This window comes from Zeus faber (assembly GCF_960531495.2).
Source record: "Zeus faber genome assembly, chromosome: 14".
Taxonomy (NCBI): Eukaryota; Metazoa; Chordata; class Actinopteri; order Zeiformes; family Zeidae; genus Zeus; species Zeus faber.
In genome coordinates, this window is record NC_137200.1 from 24,028,462 (window position 1) to 24,051,129 (window position 22,668).

The window sequence follows — 22,668 nt, forward strand, 5'->3', positions numbered from 1 at the left end:
AAGCTATTAACTGTTTAGGTGTGTTGTTTAAATATTCTCATATTTTTGTTATTTCTTATAATTTTTAATAGTCAAATAAAAGTAACTTATCGAGAAACAAGTGTTTTTCTTTACAGACCAAGACTGTATTATCTTACGGCATGGCCGTCAGTGCGGAAAAAAAAAAAGTTTAAATCGACAAAGGAATCAAATTGTGACCTTATAATCGAAAGTCAAATCTAATTGTGGATTTGGAGAATCGTGACACCCCTGCTCTGTATAAATTCTCTTTATATTTTGACTTATCTATCTTAGTACTTGAATCATTTTAGTGTTTATTTTGCTGCTATAGCCACCAAATACTTGATTACTGACCACTGTTTCATATAATTCCACACAAACGACTTTGACTTTCTTCCTCTCATTCTGATTACGGCCTGTCCTGGTGTCTGCAGGAAGGTAATTTCCCTAAGGACGTGGATGAAGTTAATGAGCTTTCAGTAACTCATTAGACAGTTAATTTTAGCTCCACTGCTAATGTTTTGTCTCCTTTTCCTTTTTGCAATCCAACAAAGTTGATACGTGGGTGTTTTCCTCACTAAGCACAAGCTGAGTGTGGATTCTACCTTTTATTCCTCAGAATGGTGCAGACTATGGCTCCCTGGTGCGTCAGAACTCTGAACTCCTCCGAGCGCTGGACGAGCTGGAGAAGACCTGCACCGCCCTGAGGGAGGAGAACGGCCTGCTGGTGAGACAGGGAAGCATGGAGGGATTTAGTGTTCCTCAAGCGTTGGCCCCAGCGTGTTCTGCTGGGTTTTACAGGGGTGCTGAAGCTGTCTGCCTCCTTAATATTTATTTTGCCTTTAAAGAAATCAGCTTTCTCTCTTTATATTTTTCTTTGTAATTTTTCTTGCCTTCTCTTATGCATGTCAGGCTGCCAACAAAAGTATAATATACTACTTGTACTGCTGCTTCTACCGCTATTACTACTTCTGCTACTACTACTACTACTACTACTAATAATAATAATAATAATAATGCTTAATAATGCTTTTTAATTTGGAACATAACCAGCTCTACTTTACCATCCACGTAATGAGTATTATTAGTAAAAGACTTCTATGGCGTGAAGTTCCAATACAAAAATGTGTATTAAAAATGTGTATACATTAGACATATTATTTTGCACTTCGCGGTGGGACTGGGTATCTCACGCTTCAATTCGATTTCGATACAAAGGGTCACGAGTCAATTCGACATCAATTCAATTAAATCCGATATTGATACGATGCCTCAATATGATTCTATATCGATATATTGAAATTGAATACATAATGACAATTGCTACCGACTCTTCAGTACACCACCCGGTGCGCATTGCAGAAATATGTCACGTGACAAATTCAGTCTCAGGGTTTCCGTGTTTCCCCTGCAGAGGAAGAGCAGCGCCCCGGAGACAGAGGAGAAGGTCAGACGCCTGAGGAGGAAGAACACGGAGCTGGCCGTCCTCGCCAAGAGGCTGGAGGAGAGAGCTCGCAAGCTGCAGGAGGCCAACCTCAGAGTGGTACACCCAAGCGCCCTGCTTAGCGCGCCTCCTTCCCCTCTGTTTGTGTGTCTCCGGTCGGACGGGGTCGAGAATCTCTCGTCGCGAAGTAGCGTTCGTCCAATTCAGCGTGAGCTGAAGGGAATGACAGTACAGAGGCGGTGAAAGAGAGTCTTCGTTTAAAAAGGATGCACGGCTGCCGTTCATCAGCGAAGAGGGTCGGTTGGAGCCGGCTCTGGATACGACATGTATACGTTTTATTGTTTTATTTCACGTTGAGATTTACAAGTTGTGGAGTTTTAGTCAAGAAGTGATGCCATAAGTGTTGTGAACAGACATGATGATACGTTGGGAAAACGACTTGAAAACCAAAGCTGTATCTATGTTTGGGAAAGTTGCGACGTAGCCAGATCATTTCACGCCTTCTTTGGAGCCGATAATAATGCCCGCGACCTGTTCTCACAACACCTGCTTGCATCTGGGCTTTGTGTGTTTTTTTTTTTTGTTTTTTTTTACATTAAATGACTCAAGATCGTTTACATTGTGGATACAGGTGTTACAGTTAATAGAACACATACATTTTCTAAATCTTCAAAACGTGCACTATATCACATCATAACTACTGTAGGGATGCACAGATACTGAAACGGGTTATCAGTCAGCGATCAGATCCGATATTGTGCTCATGTATTCGTACCATGCATTGCGTCCCATTTTCTGGTTTATTATTTATTATTTTTGAAAATCTGATTTAGTCCCGGCTTTTTTTGATTTGATTCAAACAAAGCAGTTAATACATTTCGAATCTCTTTGTTTTTTTTAATTGAATCCTTGCATGAATCCTCCCCGTGTTTGGACGCGACTTAACAGGGATCTCCAGTGTAGCAGACCAAGGTCCCACTCCAGCCCCGGCTCTCCCTAAACTAACGGAGGCACGTTAGTTTAGGGATCCAAATTTAGGACCACCTACCTATGTCCTGGCCAACACCATGTACGGCTGCACCCTTATTCCACCGCACCTGTTCACCAGATTGAGGGGAGGGCCGTGCAGGAGAACCTCCCTCCACTCCCCTCTTCCCCAGCTGCTGGGTAGATCCTGGTGGAACAGAACAGTACAGAACCTCATTTTTCAGAAGCCCGCAGATAATGTGGTAGTTCGAGAGACTGGACTTCAACACAATGAATTAACACTGTTCCTTAATCCTAACAATAGTGTTTTTGTTCAACTCCGCCAGAAACAATAATTTGAATGTTCTATGTTATTTACTGATTGCTAGTGTGATCCCTAAATATATGAACAATACGTTTTCTCACCTTGGACACTAATTTAACAAATTATTATTTAAGGTGCATGTTTTTGGCATTAACGATTAAAACGAAATAACAAAATATCTGAATATTTGACAGCATTTAGGCAACACACAAGATCCATGGACAAACAGCTGGACTTTAACATTAATATCAGTAACTGTAACCTGCATGCGTTTGAGAACTCTCTGGCACAGTAAAGGCGGCCAATACAGAATTCAATACTTATTTTCCACCACTGCCTTCGTAATCAACTGACGTAGCTGGCACGGACAGGCTAAGGAAGCCGGTTGGATTGGTCAGTGAGTTGAGATAAATGAGGTTGGGCTGAACAGTGTTGCCCTACTGTAATTAGGTATGATAACACTTAAAATTAATGTCTAATATATAATGGAATGAAGCTCTTGTGATGCACAAGCTCTATTATCGGTCCTTTCACTTCTGTATGATTGTGCTGTTTACGTGAAAGTGTCTCTCTGAATGATTTCTTATTCACCTCTCTGCTCTGAGCTGACCTCTTCCCCCTGTTCCCCTGCACAGGTAAATTCCCCATCGCTGCTGAGGCCCGGGTCAGTGGAGCAATACAAGAGGGCCTTTGCCAGGCAGCGAGCCCGTGACCTTGCACAGCACGCCGACACACTGCTGTCTAAGGACAAGGAGATTGATGCCCTGCAGCAGGAGTGCAGGGACCTAGAGGCACGACTAGGAACCGTTAAGGTATCGGCAACGTGGTCCGTGGCAACACTCAGAGTTTTACCCGTATTCATGATCTCAGTATTTCAGTATTTAGTATTTCACCCCGGTGCTCTGGGGTGAACTTCACGCTACACACATATACAATAATGTGTGTAGGATACCGCAGTGGAAGGGCTGATTTTTATTGTTTTGATCATCTGTTGGTGCAAGTATGACCACAACAATTTTGTATATCCCATACTCGTACTTTTGGAGTTGCCTCAACAGGGATCTCCAGTGTAACAGAAAAAGATCCCGTACCAGCCCCAAGCCTGCTTTGCCTGCAGAGCTACATGAGCTTAGGAGTCAAAATGTAGGACCACCTACCCCTGTCCTGGCTAACGCCATCGAAGGCTGCTTCCATATTCCACTGCACCTGTTCACCAGACTGAGGGAGGGGCCCTACTTATATGCCTTATGTCCTCCTCCCCAATCTATGCCTATTGGATGGGCTCTGGTATTATTTATCATTTTAACCAGACAACGTCAGTAAATGTAGACTTATAGGTTAGAGTTTACGAACAAGTGAGGAATCATTTATTTTTAGCAACACCGCATCTTAAAACAAATTTATGTCAAAAAAAATTGTCGAAATCCGAACTTTTGTTTGTACTATCTGAGACCTGGAATACGATGTAGTCAGGGGTTTTTCTGTTCCGACTGCTGTACACAGCCGCAGCTTTGTATTGGCCACTGCCACAAGCAAACAATGGCGCCTCTGTGTTTGTGAATACTTGGCTATCACAGATGATCAGCAGGACTACAAAGACATGTGCAAGAGATGTGTGTGTATTCAACAAATACAACACACAAATTCTTGTCCATCAAATAGACTCCAGCAGAGAGTTTGAAAAACAAAATAACAAACCAGAAGGATGAAACCTGAGCTCAAGCTGGAGGAGACCACTTGTCTAAAAATAAACATAATTTCTAAGTACAGATTTTTGACTCACTGTGTTATTTTGTTTTGGAAAACAGATTACAATTTAAAAATTCTAATCTGCACTTTTCCTAATTAATCACAGTATTGGCTCATTACACATAACTTATATGTGCGTCCGGCCTGCGTGTGTGTTTGTTTTTTGTCGTATGTAGGCTTCCCCTGTCCCGTCCGGGAGGTTGGAATTTGAGAGGCTCCTGAGGGAGTCCCAGAAGGAGGTGTTGCGGCTCCAGAGGCAGCTGTCGGTCACCTCATCCAGAGAGCAGCAGGACCGCAGCCCGAGCCCCTGGCCCCGCCCGCCCGAGAAGACTGGGGAAGAGGTACGACGACGGGGTCCTTTAGTCGCCCTGACGTGGGGAATGCAAACGTAACTCTGCGCTGACCTCTGCTGGTGGTGATGACGGCTCACACGTGGCGGTCGGCCTGAGATACGGGCGTGCCCATGCCGAATGAGCTCAAAGGGGGGGGGGGGGGTGGATTTTGGCTCCAAACATCAACTCAAAACCCCACTGTTCAAGCACTTGAAAATCCCATCGGTTTGGCCGTCCAGCGAAGGGCTTTATATCGCTGCAAATAACACGTGCACAAGTTAAGCCGGTGTCCCGCTTCAAAAGCTGCGTATGGAGATCTTCTTTTCAAGGCCGCTCCATGACCCAGTGCACTTTGTTTCAGGCCAAGTCCTCTGATTACGGCAAACAGACACGGACCACGGCGGGTGTTTGGTGATGGTCGCAGAGCTATGTTTGGAGTTATGCACCGCTACCTCGTGTGGAAAATGTTTCCCCACCACAGCTTTTCTAAAGCTAAATGTATGTTTGCCTTGGCAATACTGTTTTGCACTGTTATATAATAGTTTGCTCGTCGGAGCCAATACTAATCTGCCAGAGACCATAATGGGATGATTCCCTGTCTTGAACTTGGGCCTGATCAAGATAAAGATTCCCCCACACATTTTGTTCTCATCCTTTCTGTGTGTAATTCTTAGAAACAATCCCTTCCCTGTTCCACATGGATTTGATGTCATATATGCCAGCCAGTGGCTGAATAACTATAGAAACGCACAGATGTCACAAATCATAAAATAAAACTCCCATGAAGACTTTTATTTGTAGTTGTAGAAACTTCCGAGCCACATCTACCAACAGCATTTCTTAAACCGGGGCAAATTCAGCTTTACTTCATCTCTGTATAATATAGATTTTCTGAAGTTTCCCTCATTTTTAAGCAACGCTCAAAGTTTCAGTGAAATTCACTACTCACCCTCAAGCTTTAAGCGAGGATGCCGGTTGCAGTAATCTGCCGTTTGTGGGACACACATGCACTCCCAGTGGCGCGCGCACGCCCAGAAAGGGGCCATATTGTGTGAACTCTAATCCCCTCCAACAAGGGAATGGTACAGTCCAGTAATCCGCTCTCTGTTGCTGTGGCAGCGGTGAGAGGGTTTTGGGTGGTAGGTAAGACTCCAGCCACACCAAAGACTTTTCTAGCTTGCCCTGCTCTGGATACTAGCAGGCCGAGGGAAGCCTTGACGTCGCCACAGATCACAGGAGAGAGGGGTAGGTCATTCGCGTTGTCTTTGCCTCGGCTTCGGCCTCTGCAGTTGTCATGGATCCTACCTAGCTCTTGTATCTAGTCCCACCTCGTATGTGTCTAGTTGAGTGCAACAGCAGGGTGCTGGACGGACGGCGCTCCTTACATTTTAAACCAAACGTTGTCATTGGGACACACAGTCTCTGAGAATTGGATTGAGGCGGAGGCTCTCGTATTTGTGTAGCAGAAAGATTTTTTCCGGTCAGTTTTTGAAAGATTCATCTGTAAAAGAACCAAGCTTTGTTACCATTATGCGGCTCGTGCTACTAACAAGGACGGGCGAAGCTAGCAATGTTCCAAAGAATAGATGACAAATCCGCCAGTGTAATAGAGTACTGTAACATTTAGTGAGTGTCATGCATGAGGCCTAGTCAAGGGCAGTCCAGAAACCTTGTTTGGTAACATTCATATTTTGGAGTTTCCAGATGTAGAATTTGGGTAGTCTGTCCCGACTTAGCGACAGGACGGTTGGGCGTTTGATTGGTGGACATTGATATGCTCTGTATTAAAAAAGAAAATCAACGGCCAGGCCAATCCATTAAGGTGCTTTTAAAAGAAGTGATCCAGTTACCCGTTTCAGTAGTCTGCAGGGATTACAGCAATGTGCTTATGGCATTCAGGGCCTGCTGAATGAGAGCTGACCCTGCTTTAGTATGCATGGGCCCGGCCTATACTTTATCCTTCAGCGTGTCTGGACCACACCAATCTACAGTGTGCTCAACAGCAGTGCAGGGTGTGAGGTTGGTGGGAGTTGGGCTGAGTTGTGCTGATAATGTGAAAGAAGCCGCCCCTTCTGTGCAAAAACACATACATAACATGCGATTTATTGCCATTTTTTTTCAAGAATAGTCTCATTGAAGTCCATGTTGTCTGGACTCTAGCTTTAACCAAGTCATTCATGAAGCCACTGAGTATCCATCTCTTTAAAGTTAAGCACAACATACTAATATACCTTGGTACTTGATGCATACTTGACAGGGACGCTGAAATGATTTCAAAATCTCAATTATGCATCCAGATTTAAATGGCCAAAATGACATGGGTGTATATTTAATTGACAAAACATATTCTGTTAGCCTAATCTATTCCATTGAGCATCATTTGCACAATATGTGGTGTTACATTAGAAGTGTAACAAGTGTGTAAAGAATCTGTGATATTATAATGGGGAAATGTTGCACGCTGTATAGCTTACCGTATGTACATGTTGATCTAATATCCTTAGTAGCAATAAGTGTAGATTCCCGTAGCACAGTTTTGTTTCATCATGTTATTTGGAAAATGACCTGCATGCCCAGCAGCTGCACAGTGTTATATTTATGACAGGTATATGATAAAACACGTTCAAAAACTTTGTTCATGATCTCATATTTGGTAATTGTTCCCTTGTGTACATAAATTGCAAAAAAAAAAAAAAAAATCTCATCAATTATTTTAAAATGTAATTAAACAAAACATACAGTACATTGCTCAATACAGTCATGCCCGAAAAAGCCTATTCAGAAAATGTATGTATATTCATAAACTATAATGTATCAGCTTGGCCCAGGTCAGCAGGTCAAAGCTTGACTTTGACCCAATGATTCCTGCAATGACAGATTATAGTATTAAAGTGTAAGTTGTAAGCAGTTGCAGAGAATCACTTTCAAAAGTACTGTACAGTAAGAAACTTAAACGTAAAGTAAGAAACCTTCTTCATTTTGGCGGTGAAGTTAGAAATATATCTTCATCTTCATAGCATATCAAAATATGCTTTTACTCAGCATGTTTAAAAGTAACATTCAAAAGCCCATTTTAAAAGGGTCTGATTAAAAGATTATTAAAATAATTGAGGAAAAATGAAGGCATTCAGTTGTATTTATATCTGAAATTAGTTTATGAGACATATAAGCATAAGCTATGCTCCCCCACTCAAAAACAAATCAATGAATGCCTTTCTGTTTTTAATAATAAGGCAATGGATACAGCATAGATACCAAGTCTATTCTACTAAAGAGAAAAAAACAGACTTCAAGCAGCTCTCCGAAAAGAATGATAAATAAAAATACATGATATCCTTCCAATGTAGTTGAATTATTTAACTTTGATATCTCAAGACGAGGATCCCTAATTACTAACCATTAGGAAAGAAACATTCTAGTACTCGTCTTAATCTTCTGCTCCCTTCTGCGTGGATCAAGGAGCAGCTACTAAGAGAGGATTTCTGCCTCAAGTGTCACAAATACATCCATGCGTAATCAGTTGCTCTGATGTATTTCTCAAATTTGTGGAAGAAAGGGTCTCTTTGTTAGTCCCAGAGTTTGAGCTTATTGTCTTTGCTTAGCCAAATACAAGTGTGTTAAACAACTTACGATAAACTACCAATTTAAATGAGGTTGGTTGGAGTACTGCGCTGAAACTGATTTTGACAGTGACTGGTTAAATGTCCTATCGAATCCTAATATGATCCTATTTGTGCAATGTCCACGACCATGCCAATATCTAAGGTTTAACAAAACAGGCGGTTGGTTTGGGTACATAAAGCGCATCCCTACTGCAGCCAGAGAATGGGTCACGGTCAGCAGATGCAGATGGTTTGGTTTGATGCAGATGGGGTGGTTTGGTTTGCAGTCACAAATATCCCTCTTGGACATCACGCTGCACACAGCTGTGCTCACTGGGCATTCAAGAGCCAGAATGTCCTGAAACGTTCAGTCAGCAAACGGCAAATCTTGGTTTTGTCCAGTATTTTTTAACTCATGTTTTAGTCCATGTGCCTGGTGGCATTTCAATTGCATTGTATTTTACTGTGTGTGTGAGTGCCTGCGTGCGTGCGTGCGTTAAACATACTTTGGCAGCATCCTTTTTCTATGAGAAGTTTACCATTGAGAACGAAAACAAACCCTTTAATAGAGCATATTGCGTCCAAAGACACGTAGGTACATAGGATGTGTGCGTCTAGTGAATGTGTGACTCGTCACTGAATACATGAATATTGATGACATGGCACTGATTTCACAACAGCCATTATGTAATAAATGTAATCCTTACCCACTGTTGCCTCAGAACTTACAGTTTTATGAATGTGTTCAAGCTTAGAGCAGGACATCTCTGCTCCGTCAACACCACTGGACTGAGATGACTTCCTTTCTGAGCGTTCACGCGATTAGTATTTGGATTAAAACACTCTATATATATATATATATATATATATATATATATATATTTACTTACTCTAATCACTGTGGATGGTGTAAACAGCATCATTCATTTTGATTTGACTCTGCCAGTGCATCCACATTGTTTTTCACAACATCTTTTTCAGTGCTCACCTACTCTGGTTTATATCGCATATTGATGCGACTTTGATGAAGTATTTTGCACTGGTAAAACCATTCAAATGAATAGTGAGCCTGAGTCTTGATCTCCTGCTCTCTATGATAGTTCCTTTATTCCACATACTGTAGCATTGTGTGAATGAGTGATTATGTAATACTCACTCAGAGCTTATCCCTCAAAACCGTGTCAGAATTACATCATACATTATCTGACCTCTGATTATCTTTGATTTGAACTCATTATTGTGGGTAAACACACAAATTTCCTCTTCAGAAACACGTTTATTTATTTTCTATTGAGGCTGTGGTAGATTAGTATGTAGATCAGGAGCCTTATACATCTCCTTGATCTGTTGTAAGACAATATCTCAGATGTGTGTGTATGTATGTATGTGTATATATATATATATATATATATATATATATATATATATATATATATATATATATATATTTATATATATATATCACTATACTGTATATACGTACAGTATATATGTGTGTGTGTGTGTGTGTGTATACTGTATATACAGTATATATGTATACACACACCGATCAGCCCCAACATTAAAAGCACCACTAATAATCACTAATGTTGTGTAGCTCCCCCCCGTGCCACCAAAACAGCTGTGACCCGTGGAGGCATGGACTCCACCAGACCTCTGAAGGTGTCCTGTGGTATCTGGCACCAAGACGTTAGTAGCAGATCCTTGAATCCTTGAAGTCCTGGAAGTTGGGAAGTGGGGCCCCCATGGATCGAGGCTTGTTGTTCCAGCACATCCCACAGATGCTCCATCGGATCGGACCCTAACCCCGCCCATCTGCATGATGTAGAACAAAACGTTATTCATTAGACCGGGCCACCTTCTTCCATTGCTCCATTGTCCAGTTCTGACGCTGACATGTCCAGGTTGTAGGTGCTTTCAGAGGTGGACAGGGGTCAGCACGGACACTGACTGCTCCCATACGCAGCAAGCTGTGATGCACTGTATGTTCTGTGTGTTGCATTGTGGTATATACACCGATCAGCTACAACATTCAAACATCTTATTCATTTCATAGGTGAAATGAATTAGATTGATAATCTTGTTTCAATGGCAAGGAGTGGGATAGCAAGTGAGCAAGTGAACAGTCAGTTCTTGAAGTTGATGTGTTAGAAGCAGGAAAAATAGACAAGCATCAGGATCTGAGCCAAAGGGCCAAATTGTGATGCTAGACGACTGGGTCAGAGCGTCTCCAAAACGCCAGGTCTTGTGGGGTGTTCCCGGTATGCAGTGGTTACTACCTACCAAGAGTGCTCCATGTAAGGACAATCGGTGAACCAGCGACAGGGTCATGGACGCCAACGTCTCATTGATGTGCGTGGGGAGCGAAGTGTGGCCCGTCTGGTTCGATCCCACAGAAGAGCTACTGTACACCAATTGATGAAAAAGTGAATGCTGCTATGATAGAAAGGTGTCAGATCACACTGTGCATCACAGCTTGCTGCGTATGGGAGTAGTCAGAGTGGCCATGCCCTGTTCACCACCCAAAGCACCTACAATGGACACGTGAGTGTCAGAACTGGACCATGGAGCAATGGAAGAAGGTGGCCCAGTGTGATGAATCACGTTTTCTTCTACATCATGCGGATGGGCGGGGTTAGGGTCCGATCCGTTGGAGCATCTGTAGGATGTGCTGGAACAACAAGCCTCGATCCATGGGGGCCCCACCTCGCAACTAATTCCCCTTTCCCACTACACCAAAAACCCGGTAACAACAGTTAATTTATCAATTATTATTATCCAAACTGCATTTTTTCCCGCAAGGGGGACTGTGAAATGTTGTGAGTGTGAGGATCGCACCATGGGGAGCACAGCGGAGGACCCCCACGCTCCCCGCTGGGTTCCAAGTCACTCCAGCACCGCCCTAAGCCAGTCCCCAGTCCCCACTCCCCACTGCCGAAGCATGGAACATCCACGCTGCTTCTACTGTAGTGTCTCCTCTTCTTCACAAACACGCCACTTTTCCGACGTTTTTGTGACGGCGAACTTGACACACCAGAAAAAAACGGCATTTCTCCTGGCAATGGGAAAGGTGTCAATCGCCTAAAATTAGGTGGCCTAATTTGGTGTGAAAACAGTATTACAGTGCAGGACTTAAAGGATCTGCTGCCAACCTCTTGGTGCCAGATACCACAGGACACCTTCAGAGGTGGTTATTGGTGGTGGTTTTAATGTTGTGGCTGATCTGTGTATATACTTTGTGTGTATATATATGCTAAATATATTGACTTATTGTCACTTGGTTATAAATGTGACTTTACCAGTGATAGTACAAAGACAGTGTAGGAGAGTATGCTAATGTAATGAAACCGTTTCAATCAGACTGTAATTTGGAGTAAGTTATATACTAGGATACTCTGAAGGTGAATGGAAGTGAAGGGGTCAAACCCTTTCAGCCACTAATGTGTAGCCCCTGCAGTATATTTGTAAGGCACCCTTGGCAGATTGCGGTGGATAGATCAACGCTCATTGGCTAACTGGGGTGGAGTGGTTTAGACCGATACAAGCCAATTAGGAATCATGAGATAATTGACAAGGAGTGGCCATGACTGACCGAAGACTGGAGCGGGGCCTTTGCCACTATGCGACATTACCTCTTGTAGCCGTTGCCGTTGTATTGACAAAAAGCTTGGGATCTTTAATAACCTCCAAACAGAATCAGCTTTGGTTGAATACCTGAAGCAAAGAGTAGTATATCCTTAAAACCGGAGTCGTTCTTCTTGCAAATGGAATTAGTACCTCCTAATGGCTCGAGGTCCACACTACGAACACAATATGATCCTATCATTAAGATCAACCGGGGAAAGCTTGGCTTAATTTCAAATACAGGTTTCACGCACAAAGAGAGAAAATGATCTACTCACCACATACACAGTGTCTCTAAATCATCCTCATGAGTCTAAGACATGCCATTTGGAAACTAAGGCTAAGCAGGTAGAAATCCTCTCTTCTTAAGCTTAGTCACCTTTGACGGACAGGCCACTACTGTCACAATGAAACCTCACATTTGTGTTGGAAGTGATGACAGATACACGTCCAAAGTTTAACAGATACAGAGCCAACAGGTATAAATTATATGATGGAGTGTTGGTTACTTTATAAAATACACATAATGACTGGAATACGAGCCAACCGACGTCGCAGACGAGCTTTTTTGACATTAAAAGCTTCAGAAAGTACCCTCGGCTGGGCTCAGCTTTAGAGATAGGGTGAGGAGCTCAGCGTTTCGGGAGGACCTCAGAGTCCTGTCGAGCCAGTCGAGGTGGTTTGGGCATCTGTTGAGGATGCCCCCTGGGTACCTCCCTTTGTAGGAGCAGCAGGCATGGCCAACTGGGATGAGACCCCGGGGCCGACCCAGGAGCCACTGGAAAGATAATATCTCCCAGCTGGCATGGGAACGCCTCGGAATGGCCCAGGAAGCGCAGCAGGAAGTTGCTCGGATAAGGACGTCTGGGGCATTCTGTTAAGCCAGTTGCCTCTGGGACCCTGACCCGGACCCGGATAAGCGGCTTGAAAATGGACGGAAAAAATGGATGGAAGTAACTTAGCTGAATATATAATTGTGTTTCAGTTGGATTTCTAATGTGGGCCTTAACTGGAAGAATACATATCACCTCCCTAAATCAAATCTTCCTCATCATTAGGTCATACTATAATATATAAAATATATCTATATGAATATTTAAAATGCAGACTGTTTTTTTTGCCTTGTGTAATTATCTCTAAACTATTTCATTTATTAACATATATTTTTGGACATTTCAGTGGGATTCTAATCAACCTTATGAATAGTTACTGTTTTTAATTTGGCGGTCTTTAATGAAAGAGAATATAAACTATGGACAACTCGCTGCATTGCAGCTAAATTTCTATCTTGCCAGAGCAGATTGTAGAATGCACCCAGAGAATCAATACCACCCAGGAGATGTGTACCTTTATGCATGCGTTCATCTATGTTTTTCTTTTGAGTACTTATTCTTAGGATCTTAACGGTCAACCACTTTACAAAGTTTCTCACTAAAGTGTTGGTGGTGCCTTTGGAAGACCATGATGATTTGAATTCCAGTCGCTACAGGCGCAAGCCGTGTTCCCTGTAATGGCTGACAACCTGAAGTGTCGAGAAGAGATCTCCTCGCAGCACATGGCCAAGCGCCTTTGATCCTTTTATTGGATCGCAGCCTTGGCGGCACTAGCCCAGTTCTACTCTCAGCATAAGTGTGGGCTAAAGTTAGAGACCGGTTTTTCGACTGTTAACCCTCCACCAATATCTGCCCTTTCCCCACCTGCATCGTAAAGCCGGCACTGACCGACTGAACGTTGCCTTTTGTAAATCGCTAACTAGTCATCGATGCTGCAAATCAGCCTCCTGTGGAGTTAGAAAGCACAAGTCCCCTTGCTAATGTGCACAAGTCATGTTCCAGGCTGGAGGGATTCCCTGTGGATTATTGGGTGATTGTAGCTGGACCACTGAGGAGAAGGCTCACTGCTAATCCTGGCTCGCAGCGGTAGGGGTGCCCTGTTAATGTCAGGGTTACAGAAAAATGTGACTAACAGTGGTTCGCACCCCTTCTCCACGGGGGGGGGGCTTTGGTGTCATGTTTGGGATGTGAGAATTGAAACGTTTTCTTCCGATTATTGATTATTACAATGGATTAAGATATCATGCCCTGCCTTTTAAACATGACATTCTTCAGCGACAAGAATAGAGGTTGTATTTCATGTTTTCATCTCATAATTCCCAAACAATATTTCCCAAGGTTGCCGTAGAGACCCCCTGTGCGGCGTTAGATGAGGCTCCGTCCAGGCGTGAGGAGACTCCCGGAGAGGAGGAGGAATCGGGGCCGCGAGTGACGCCCCCGCGGGGCCCCAGCCCGACCCCCTCCCAGCAGGAGGAGCGCACAGAGGAGCAGCACCTTCAGTTTCTGGTGAGAGCAGCCGTTGGACGCCCCACATTGCCCTCCCACAGAGTTGTTGTAGGAGGGTAATTACAGCTGTGGCTCATAACATCCCTCCTCTGGGTTCGTATACATCGTATTTTATATGATGTATACTTATTTCACAAGTATTGTCTATCCTGGTGCACCGGCATGGAACAGACCCACAATGAGTGTCGTGAGCTACACTTCTTACCCTGCTCTGGTCCATTGCTACAGTGGTTCTCAGTGATGGGTCCGGGACCCACAGGGGTCAAACCTTCTTCTCCATCATCTTCTCCTCCAAAAATTAGAAATTCATAAAAACCCCAAAAGAGTTTACCCGATAGTTGCTCTTTAAACTCCGCCGACATTACCACCATTGGAGAATGTACAATAATGACACTTATTCAGTCATAATTTCACTGTTATCTCTAACTATAGTATGGACAGGTATGGAAGTTTGGACTAAATCATAAGTAACAACGATGATCGTCTCAGCATGGGATCGCAGAGACCACATATTTTGGAATAGGTTCTGTGGCCTAATACATATGAAATAATGATTTGAAAACAGGTTGCGAATCCCTGCGCTAGTTTATGACAAAAAAGAGGGAAAACTAGTGCTGCAAAATAATGTTTGATATTAGGTTGGTGAAATTACTACTTAAAACCATCCACTCCCCTTTCTGCAGCTATTATATACTCTACGTAATTGTTGGAATGAGGTTTTGCCGTTCACATTCACTAGCTACAGGTTTTCATGTGTCGACATAATTTTTATTTTTGCCCGTGCACTCATAGCACCACGGCCGGTGAAAGAAAAAAACACTGTCAGATTTGTTATGTAACACAGGGATTATTTTGATCTTGTCTCTTGGAAACAGAGTAGCATATTGCTGTTGCTGATTTTTCAACGGGGCCTGTGGCTTATATAGAGAGCCACCATATTCTCCCTCTCAGCACGGTGCTCAGATCATGACATTAGGCGAGGGGGCAGAGAAGTCACAAACCTCAACAAACCCACGCTCAGCGCTCTGAGAAGCTTAATGTCGATTATATTTTACATTTCATGAATCATGTTTTGTTTTAACTGCGCAGGGGCAAATAATCACTTTTGGCATTTAAATACAAAAAGGTCATTTCTCTTGTATACATGTCAGCAGCACTAAAGGGCAGATTGTGTGCTCTGCAAAGAGGATTAAAAACAGACAATGTCTAAAAAAACAGAAATATAACAACAGATTTGACTATCACCACCATATAGACAAGAGGATCAAGTTCTGGGCATAAACTCCCAATAAATTACAGTTTTGTCAATCTCAGTTTTTTTGTTAGTTATCCACTGGATTAGCAGTAAGAAAATGACCAGGTTTAACAAAAGGTTGTTGCTTGAACTGCAGAACTTGGTTATCGAACCTTCCGTTTACCCTGAAAAAGCAATGCAAGTCACAGGTATTTACTGGGGTTTTGAGTGCTTATGTTACTTATGCAGAGACGGGATATTAGCTGTACAGAGGAGACGGCGGAAGTCAGCCTCATCCTCTGAATTCAGGTATCTCACTGGGGGCTTGGGCCTGGTTCCTCTGCCCGCTGCAGAAGTGAAATGATACATCTGTCTAAATGAGAAAATACACCTCGTTCTCGGGAACTTTCGAAAGAGAACAGCAGACCTGTGACACTCTCTCCACTTAACTCTTTTTAAGAATGTGCTAAAGGAATTCCCAATATCATCAGACAGTCTTTTATATGTGATAGCGGTGAAGAAAATGGATGCAAACCATGTATTTTATCTGAGTTGCATTTACTGTTTTGCACTTCAAATCAGCTCTTCTGCAGTGACTTCTCTCCCTCATCAGCTGTATCAACTCCAATGTAAGAGAGTAGAGGGTCAATGGAGGGTCCAGTGGAATACCCCTTTGTCCCCTCTCCTGCTCTGCGACATCATTCCAGCAGCTGTTGCTCAGTACCACTGCTACTTTGCTAACTTTTCCAGTGTGGAGGTATCTCTTGGTGACAAGAGTTAACGGGGCTGGAATCGCTACCACTTTTGTGCATACTTTATTCATCCCTCTGGGGATGAATTAGTGACCCACCCTCGTATCTGATGTATACAGGAGCGGTGGGCTACCACGTATCGGTGCTCCGGGAAGCAGTTAGTGGTTGAGTGTCTAGCTCAGGGACACTACAGTATGCTACCAGGAAGAAGCCGGGGTTCGAACCGGAAATTCCTATTACTGGGCAACCCGCGCTACCCCCTGAGCCACTCATCACACAGTAGCTGCTAATGTTATGTAACATGTAATAGTGTAATAGTGTCCATAGTGTACACATGATGCTGAACCCTCCTTGGCACTGGATGTCAGCTCTATTTCCTGAGGAGGCCCGGGCTGCGGCTGCTGACCGACAGACAGCAGAACAAACCGGGCCACGGACCTGGTTTTAATTATTCATATTGTCTGCCGCTGCCGGTGCAAGCTGTTACTGGTCCACAATTAGCCCCTCCAGTCCCTAGCTCCCGTAACACAGCCATTGGTAAGCTCGATTATGATGCTGTGTCCACCCTGAAATAAGCTGATTTCTCCTTTGCTGGACCTCCGTGTAAGCTGCATTTAGAATAATTAAAGGATGCTAAGCTTTGTAATACCTCATTGCTGCTATGTCAGAGGGTATGGAAATGAAGGATTTAGCATATGTATTGTGTATCGCCAAACAAACTGACGGTCTGTTGACACTTGTCGTGTCTCCACAACTAGTTTTTATCTTTTATTCTCCCGACAAAACATTGCGTTCCAGTCGTAAGTCGAACCGGGGCAAACAAGGTAACCCTGGCAGAGATCAGGGACTTAGGGATGTCATATCAGTTGTTTCCAATTTGCACGTGTGATGCTTCATCACGCTCCTCATCCCTTCCCTCCTTCCATCGTCGCTCAGTTCAACCGGACAAACGGAGGCACGCCGCCGCTGTGTAACCCCCCGCTTTGTGACTCCTCTGTCCGTGCAGGAACGTGAGCTCTGCAAGAAGAGAAAAGAATGTGAAAACCTAGAGCACGAAGTAAAGAAGCGACAGAAGAGATGTCTGGATTTGGTAAGGCCTCGATAGGTTCGGTCGTGCGAGCGCCCGGTGTCCGGCGCGCCCGGTGTCCAGTGTCCCCGCCTCGGCTGAGTCACGTGTGGTGTTCCCCCAACAGGAGAGCCGACTTGAGGATGAACGAGGCAAAAATGAGCAGCTAAAGGGGGAGGCAGATCTCCTCAGGAGGAAGGCACAGCTGCTCGACCAGGTTTGAACCCCGCTAGAAAGCGCTCCTTTCCACGCCCTCTTTTCCCCCTGCCGTCTCCTCTTACGGTTGGGTCACACCGCCGGCGACGGGGCTTTCGGGCCCCTGGTGTTTGTGGGCGTTGTCGGCTCAAAATGGACCGGCTGTTATGGGCGCGCCAAACATTTCAAACTTTTCCCCTTTTTCATATTTAATGTATATTATATACAGTAGATAGATGGTGCCGCGTCTATTTAATATCTTTTTTAATTAAAATGGTGTAGCTGTTTACTTCGCAAAATAAATTGCCTCAGAAAATAATAATAGATTATATTTAATAATAAATAATAATAATAATAATAATAATAATAATAAATAATCTTTACCTTTGTCCCTTGTTGGAGAAACATAAAATTACGTGTTCCTCATTTTATCGATTGTTTAACGGACGTTTTTCATGAAGCAATTTACAAACAATAAATAAACTTAACATAGAAGAACACAACGCTATCACCTTCTTTAGAAGTTAAATCACAGGTCGGATATTTGGCACTTAAGTGGAAAAAAAATAAGCATTTATTATAATAATAAAAGAATAAATAGCTTAAACATGAACAATACGCAGTGGTCCAGCGTCCATTTTCCAAGGATCAGCGCCATTGAGAGTGTATATTCCCTCCTACTGGCTGTCTGCCTGGCGATCAGCACTGCTCATTTGCATAAAGTTGACACCTGCTCAACTTTCCTTGTCGCCGTGATGCCGTCACCTCGTCGGCAGGTGTCGCCCCGCTCCCTTTCACCCCCCCCCGCAGCCGAGATGAAGCCGAACTCCGTTTAAAATGCATCGCAACCCGTTTCTTTGCAGCGCCCCATCACCAGCGGTGTGACATACCATTAGGGATAGCCAAGCGTGTGAAAATTAGTTGATACAGGGGAACCCTATGAAAAAGCCATAGTATAATTATATGAGTATAAGTTGTTTTTTTTATATATTTTTAATGAAATTAGCACAGGAGTGCAAACGTTTCAGACAACAGCCTTCCTCAGTGTGTTTACATAGTCTCTCACAGGAGCTCGGTATTTTCAATTTTAGGTGATTGGAATGATCCACAAAAGCTTTAATTTCAGCCTTAAACACTGATTAGCACACACAACACACACATAAATCATACTGAAGGAGATAAAATAGCAAAGATCAGATGTGTTTATCCTCTAGTAAACATCAGACTGGGAAGCCGCACTTTTTGATTAAATCTATCTATATTTATTATTTCACTACTTAAATGCGTTGGTAATAAACCATTTTGGGGCAAAAACAACGAAAAAAATGCCGCCTGAGCTAGGCTTAACGCGTGTTTGAAAATCTGCCCTGTGATGTCTTGCTGTCGCCCGCTGCTCTGTCCCAGACTCAGGCTGAGAATGAGGAGCTGAGGGAAGACCTCTCTGAAGTGACCGCTCAACACAATTCAGTTCTCGAGGAGAACCAGAGACTCCGTGCCAAACTGGAGAACTTAGAGCAGGTCCTAAAGGTACGGGAAGGGGCGCCGCTCCCCCTCGCACTCTGCCACAGGTCCACAGGCCCGAGCAGCGGGACGGAGGAAGTCAAAGGGTCTTTTTTTTTTTCCTTTCCCGTGTGCAGCATATGCGAGAGGTCGCCGAGCGAAGGCAGCAGCTGGAATTGGAACATGAGCAGGCACTGGCTATCCTCAAGTTCAAACAGGATGAGATCAAACGGTTACAGCGGGTAAGAGCCCAACATCAACACCTCGATATGAGGCTGGACGTCATCTGGGAGATGGGTTTCAACCAATCACAGTTGTCAAAAGGAGCGGGCTTGATTCTGGCACTAAACGCCGATCTCAGGTCAGTCTAAGTATTTTTGATTGTAGAGGGAGAGCCGATCCCGGATCCGTGTCCTACAACTGAACGATGGCTGCGATCGGCGATCACAGCCGTCTGATTAGTACTCAGGCATCTGGTCGTTGGGTTAGAACCGTGTCTAAAGAGTGTGAGAATTATTTTTATTGTCAATACAAAAAAAAAAATCGCTGTGATTACGGAGTGACGGAGACGAGGAGAGAATGTTGTCTGATGCGTGTCTCGGTTTTCGGGACAGTCCAGCTCTGTGGGCGGTTGAATCCTGATCGCACAAACACAGTAATTATTCACAGCATTTATTTAGTTAATGTGCTGTTGGCGTGAGCCGTCGTAGCCTATTTACTATCTAGTTGTTTGAGTTTTATTCATGCCAATCAGCAGGAACGAATATCTGAAGGACATAGACACCGCTAGAATCAGTAGCAGAATCCACAAAGTTGGAGCTTATTGATTGTCCGGTTCTGAGAGATTTGGAACCGGTTCCGATTTCGAACCGGCCCAGCCCGTGTGCAGACCCCGATCCTGCAGGCGCGCCTGAGTGTAAATTGAGTTTTTCTTTTTTCCAAGGGATCAAAAGAAGATAAACGCTACGGAGAAACATTTATGTTATTTTAAAGCAGTGTATTTGACTCCAGCATAAAAAAATGAAATAGTATTGAAATAAGGTGGTCGAGGTGTCTGCATCGGTGCAGATGCCCAGTTTCACCTATTTTAACCTTTTTTTTTGTATGAATAGAGGAATAGACTGAAAAATACTTTGTCCAGCAGGAGGCAGCCTTTGGGCGCCGAAAATTGAGATTCCCCGTTGACTCTTAACTGTCTCGCTCGCTCTTCCCCAGGCTCAGTTTTTCGCCAAGAGGGAACATGAAGGCGTGGTGCAGATGCTGGAGGTAAGAGGGCGTCAGGACGTCGTGGTTGACCAATCACAAGGCTCTACAAGCTGACCGATAACACATGCAGATTCTCTGTCTCTCTCTCTCTCTCTCTGTCTCTCTCTCTCTCTCTCTCTCTCTGTCTCTCTCTCTCTCTCTCTCTCTCCCTCTCTCGCTCTCTCTCTCCATCTCTCTCTCTCCATCTCTCCCTCTCTCTCTCTCTCTCTCCCTCCCCCTCTCTCTCTCTCTCTCTCTCTCTCTGTCTCTCTCCCTCCCTCTCTCTCTCTCTCTCTCTCCATCTCTCCATCTCTCCCTCTCTCTCTCTCTCTTTCTCTCTCCATCTCTCCCTCCCTCTCTCTCTCTCTCTCTCTGGAGCCGCATGGGTTCCAGTCTAAAGCTTAACAATTATTGCCATGTCCACGTCAGGATCATCTGCAGGTCATTAAAAAGTATTAAATCAAGCCTTGGCTAAAATTGAGGCCTTGAATTGCTTAGAAAGTTGACCTTTTTTACAAGTATTTAAATGTTTGCATTCAATAAAAAAAACTAAAAAAAACAAACTGACTGCAACAAACCAATGCCATAGTAAAATGTAACGGAGTCATTTGTTTTTGGAATTATTTGAATAGAGTTTATCTCCAAAAAAGCTCTCAAAAAAAGTGTTAAAATACATGCAAATACCGACACCCTTCCCCCGCGTCACTGTGGGGGGGGGGGCGCCCAGAAGCGTTGCCACCTTCACGGCCGACGAAACAAGACACTTGTTTAATTCATTATCGAAACAAAACGGGTACGAATATTTAATTCCGTCGATTTCACCCAGACGGAAGGCGAGGCGGTTTGGATGCGCTGCGTGACAACCTCTGTGTGGGGGTCGACACACCTGGCAGCGCGACCGTTAGCGAGAACACCGCCGTGCGATAACCGTCTCAACAGCTGGCGTCTCCGCCGGCCCGTGACGCCTGCGCCGCGCAGGCGCCGCGCGCAATAGACCCGACGCTTGACGCCCGTTGTTTAGCGCTGTGTGTTCTGTTCGTGGAGCGTGTTCCCTAAACGAAGTATGTATTCCATTTTAGGAATTGACGCAGCTTGTGTTACGGAGGGAGCTGGTAGAGTATAGATGCCGCTGGTTTGAAAAAAATGCTCTTCCTTCCACGCTGTCTCTCTCTCTCCCTTTCTCTCTCCTCCTGCCTGTCTCTCTCTCGCCTGCCCGTCTCTCTCTCTCTCTCTCTCTCTCTCTCTCGCTCTCTCTCTCTCTCTCGCTCTCCCCCTGCCCGAGAGAGCCCTGCCACACGCTCCCGCCCGATATGTCCAATACGTGTGCCAGCTGTCGAGACGTTCTCGCGATGGTTCGTAACCCGAGCTTCCTGTCGGTGACTAAACTCTGGGTTCATTTCTCTTTTCCCTTCCCAGGCTTCTTTTGACAGCCGTTTATTTACGTCTAAACCTTTCTTTGTGTTTTTGTGTGTGTTATTTCGCTGCTAACCAGAATACACTGGACTGCATGCAGGTACCAGCAACCCTCCTCCCTCCCTCGCCTATCTAGGTGGAGCCCTACGCCATTCCATGTCAAACCGCCCCAAAATATCGTTCCTCCCCCGACCCTGTCAATAGTTTGGCTTAGTGCTGGTTAAAACCTGCTGTTTCCAATGTGTAGAGCCTCTCTGGGGTGGATGTGACACGACTGACCCTTTTTTCCCCCGACTTTCCACACTCAGGGTCACAATTTGATTAAATATCGATAAGGTGGCTCGGCGTACGTTTTGGCTCCCATGTCAAACGATGTGAAAAAGTTTTGCGAAACGCGTCACCAAAGCTCGCTTTTCTTTTTCTTTTTTATATAATTGAATTGGATCAGCTGTTTTGTTGAGCCAGCTCCAGCACGGTTGCAATTTCACCCATGATGTGACTTGTATTAACTCCTCGCTCAGCTTCAGAGGCCCTCGAAACAGTCCTATCTGTTTGTACGCTGTTTCGAGGCTTCAAGAGTGTTTGTGCATTCTCAGGCGCTGTGTAAGGGTTGGTGCGGTGGATGATACGAGAGCGATTAATAAACATGACGTTCATTTCAACTCGTTAACATCTCGTGTGGAATCTCTGTTGAAAAAGACTTCATCGGTTGCCTGGCTGTGCTGCGAAAGGGTTTGATCTTACACAAGCAAAGTGCTGGAAAATGCCTTCGTGACCTGTACAACCCCGAAACTTTGTCATATTTTATCTGATCGCTTTTGGATTTTATCGCCTATTGATCAATGTTTTTATACTGCACGCACAGAAGGGAGTCGTCTGTTC

General features: G+C 44.2%; 1 protein-coding gene across 1 annotated transcript in view; it reads left to right on the forward strand.

Annotated features, from left to right (window-relative positions):
- Window positions 1-22,668, forward strand: part of tspoap1 (TSPO associated protein 1) — a gene marked incomplete at both ends in the record, with an annotated part of 71,275 nt that overhangs the window by 23,423 nt on the left and 25,184 nt on the right. The window contains 11 exon segments of the mRNA XM_080013543.1: window positions 620-727; window positions 1,415-1,543; window positions 3,371-3,547; window positions 4,661-4,825; window positions 14,214-14,381; window positions 17,374-17,457; window positions 17,561-17,650; window positions 19,033-19,155; window positions 19,266-19,370; window positions 20,344-20,394; window positions 21,453-21,485. Of these exon segments, the coding sequence (XP_079869669.1) occupies window positions 620-727; window positions 1,415-1,543; window positions 3,371-3,547; window positions 4,661-4,825; window positions 14,214-14,381; window positions 17,374-17,457; window positions 17,561-17,650; window positions 19,033-19,155; window positions 19,266-19,370; window positions 20,344-20,394; window positions 21,453-21,485 (1,233 nt within the window).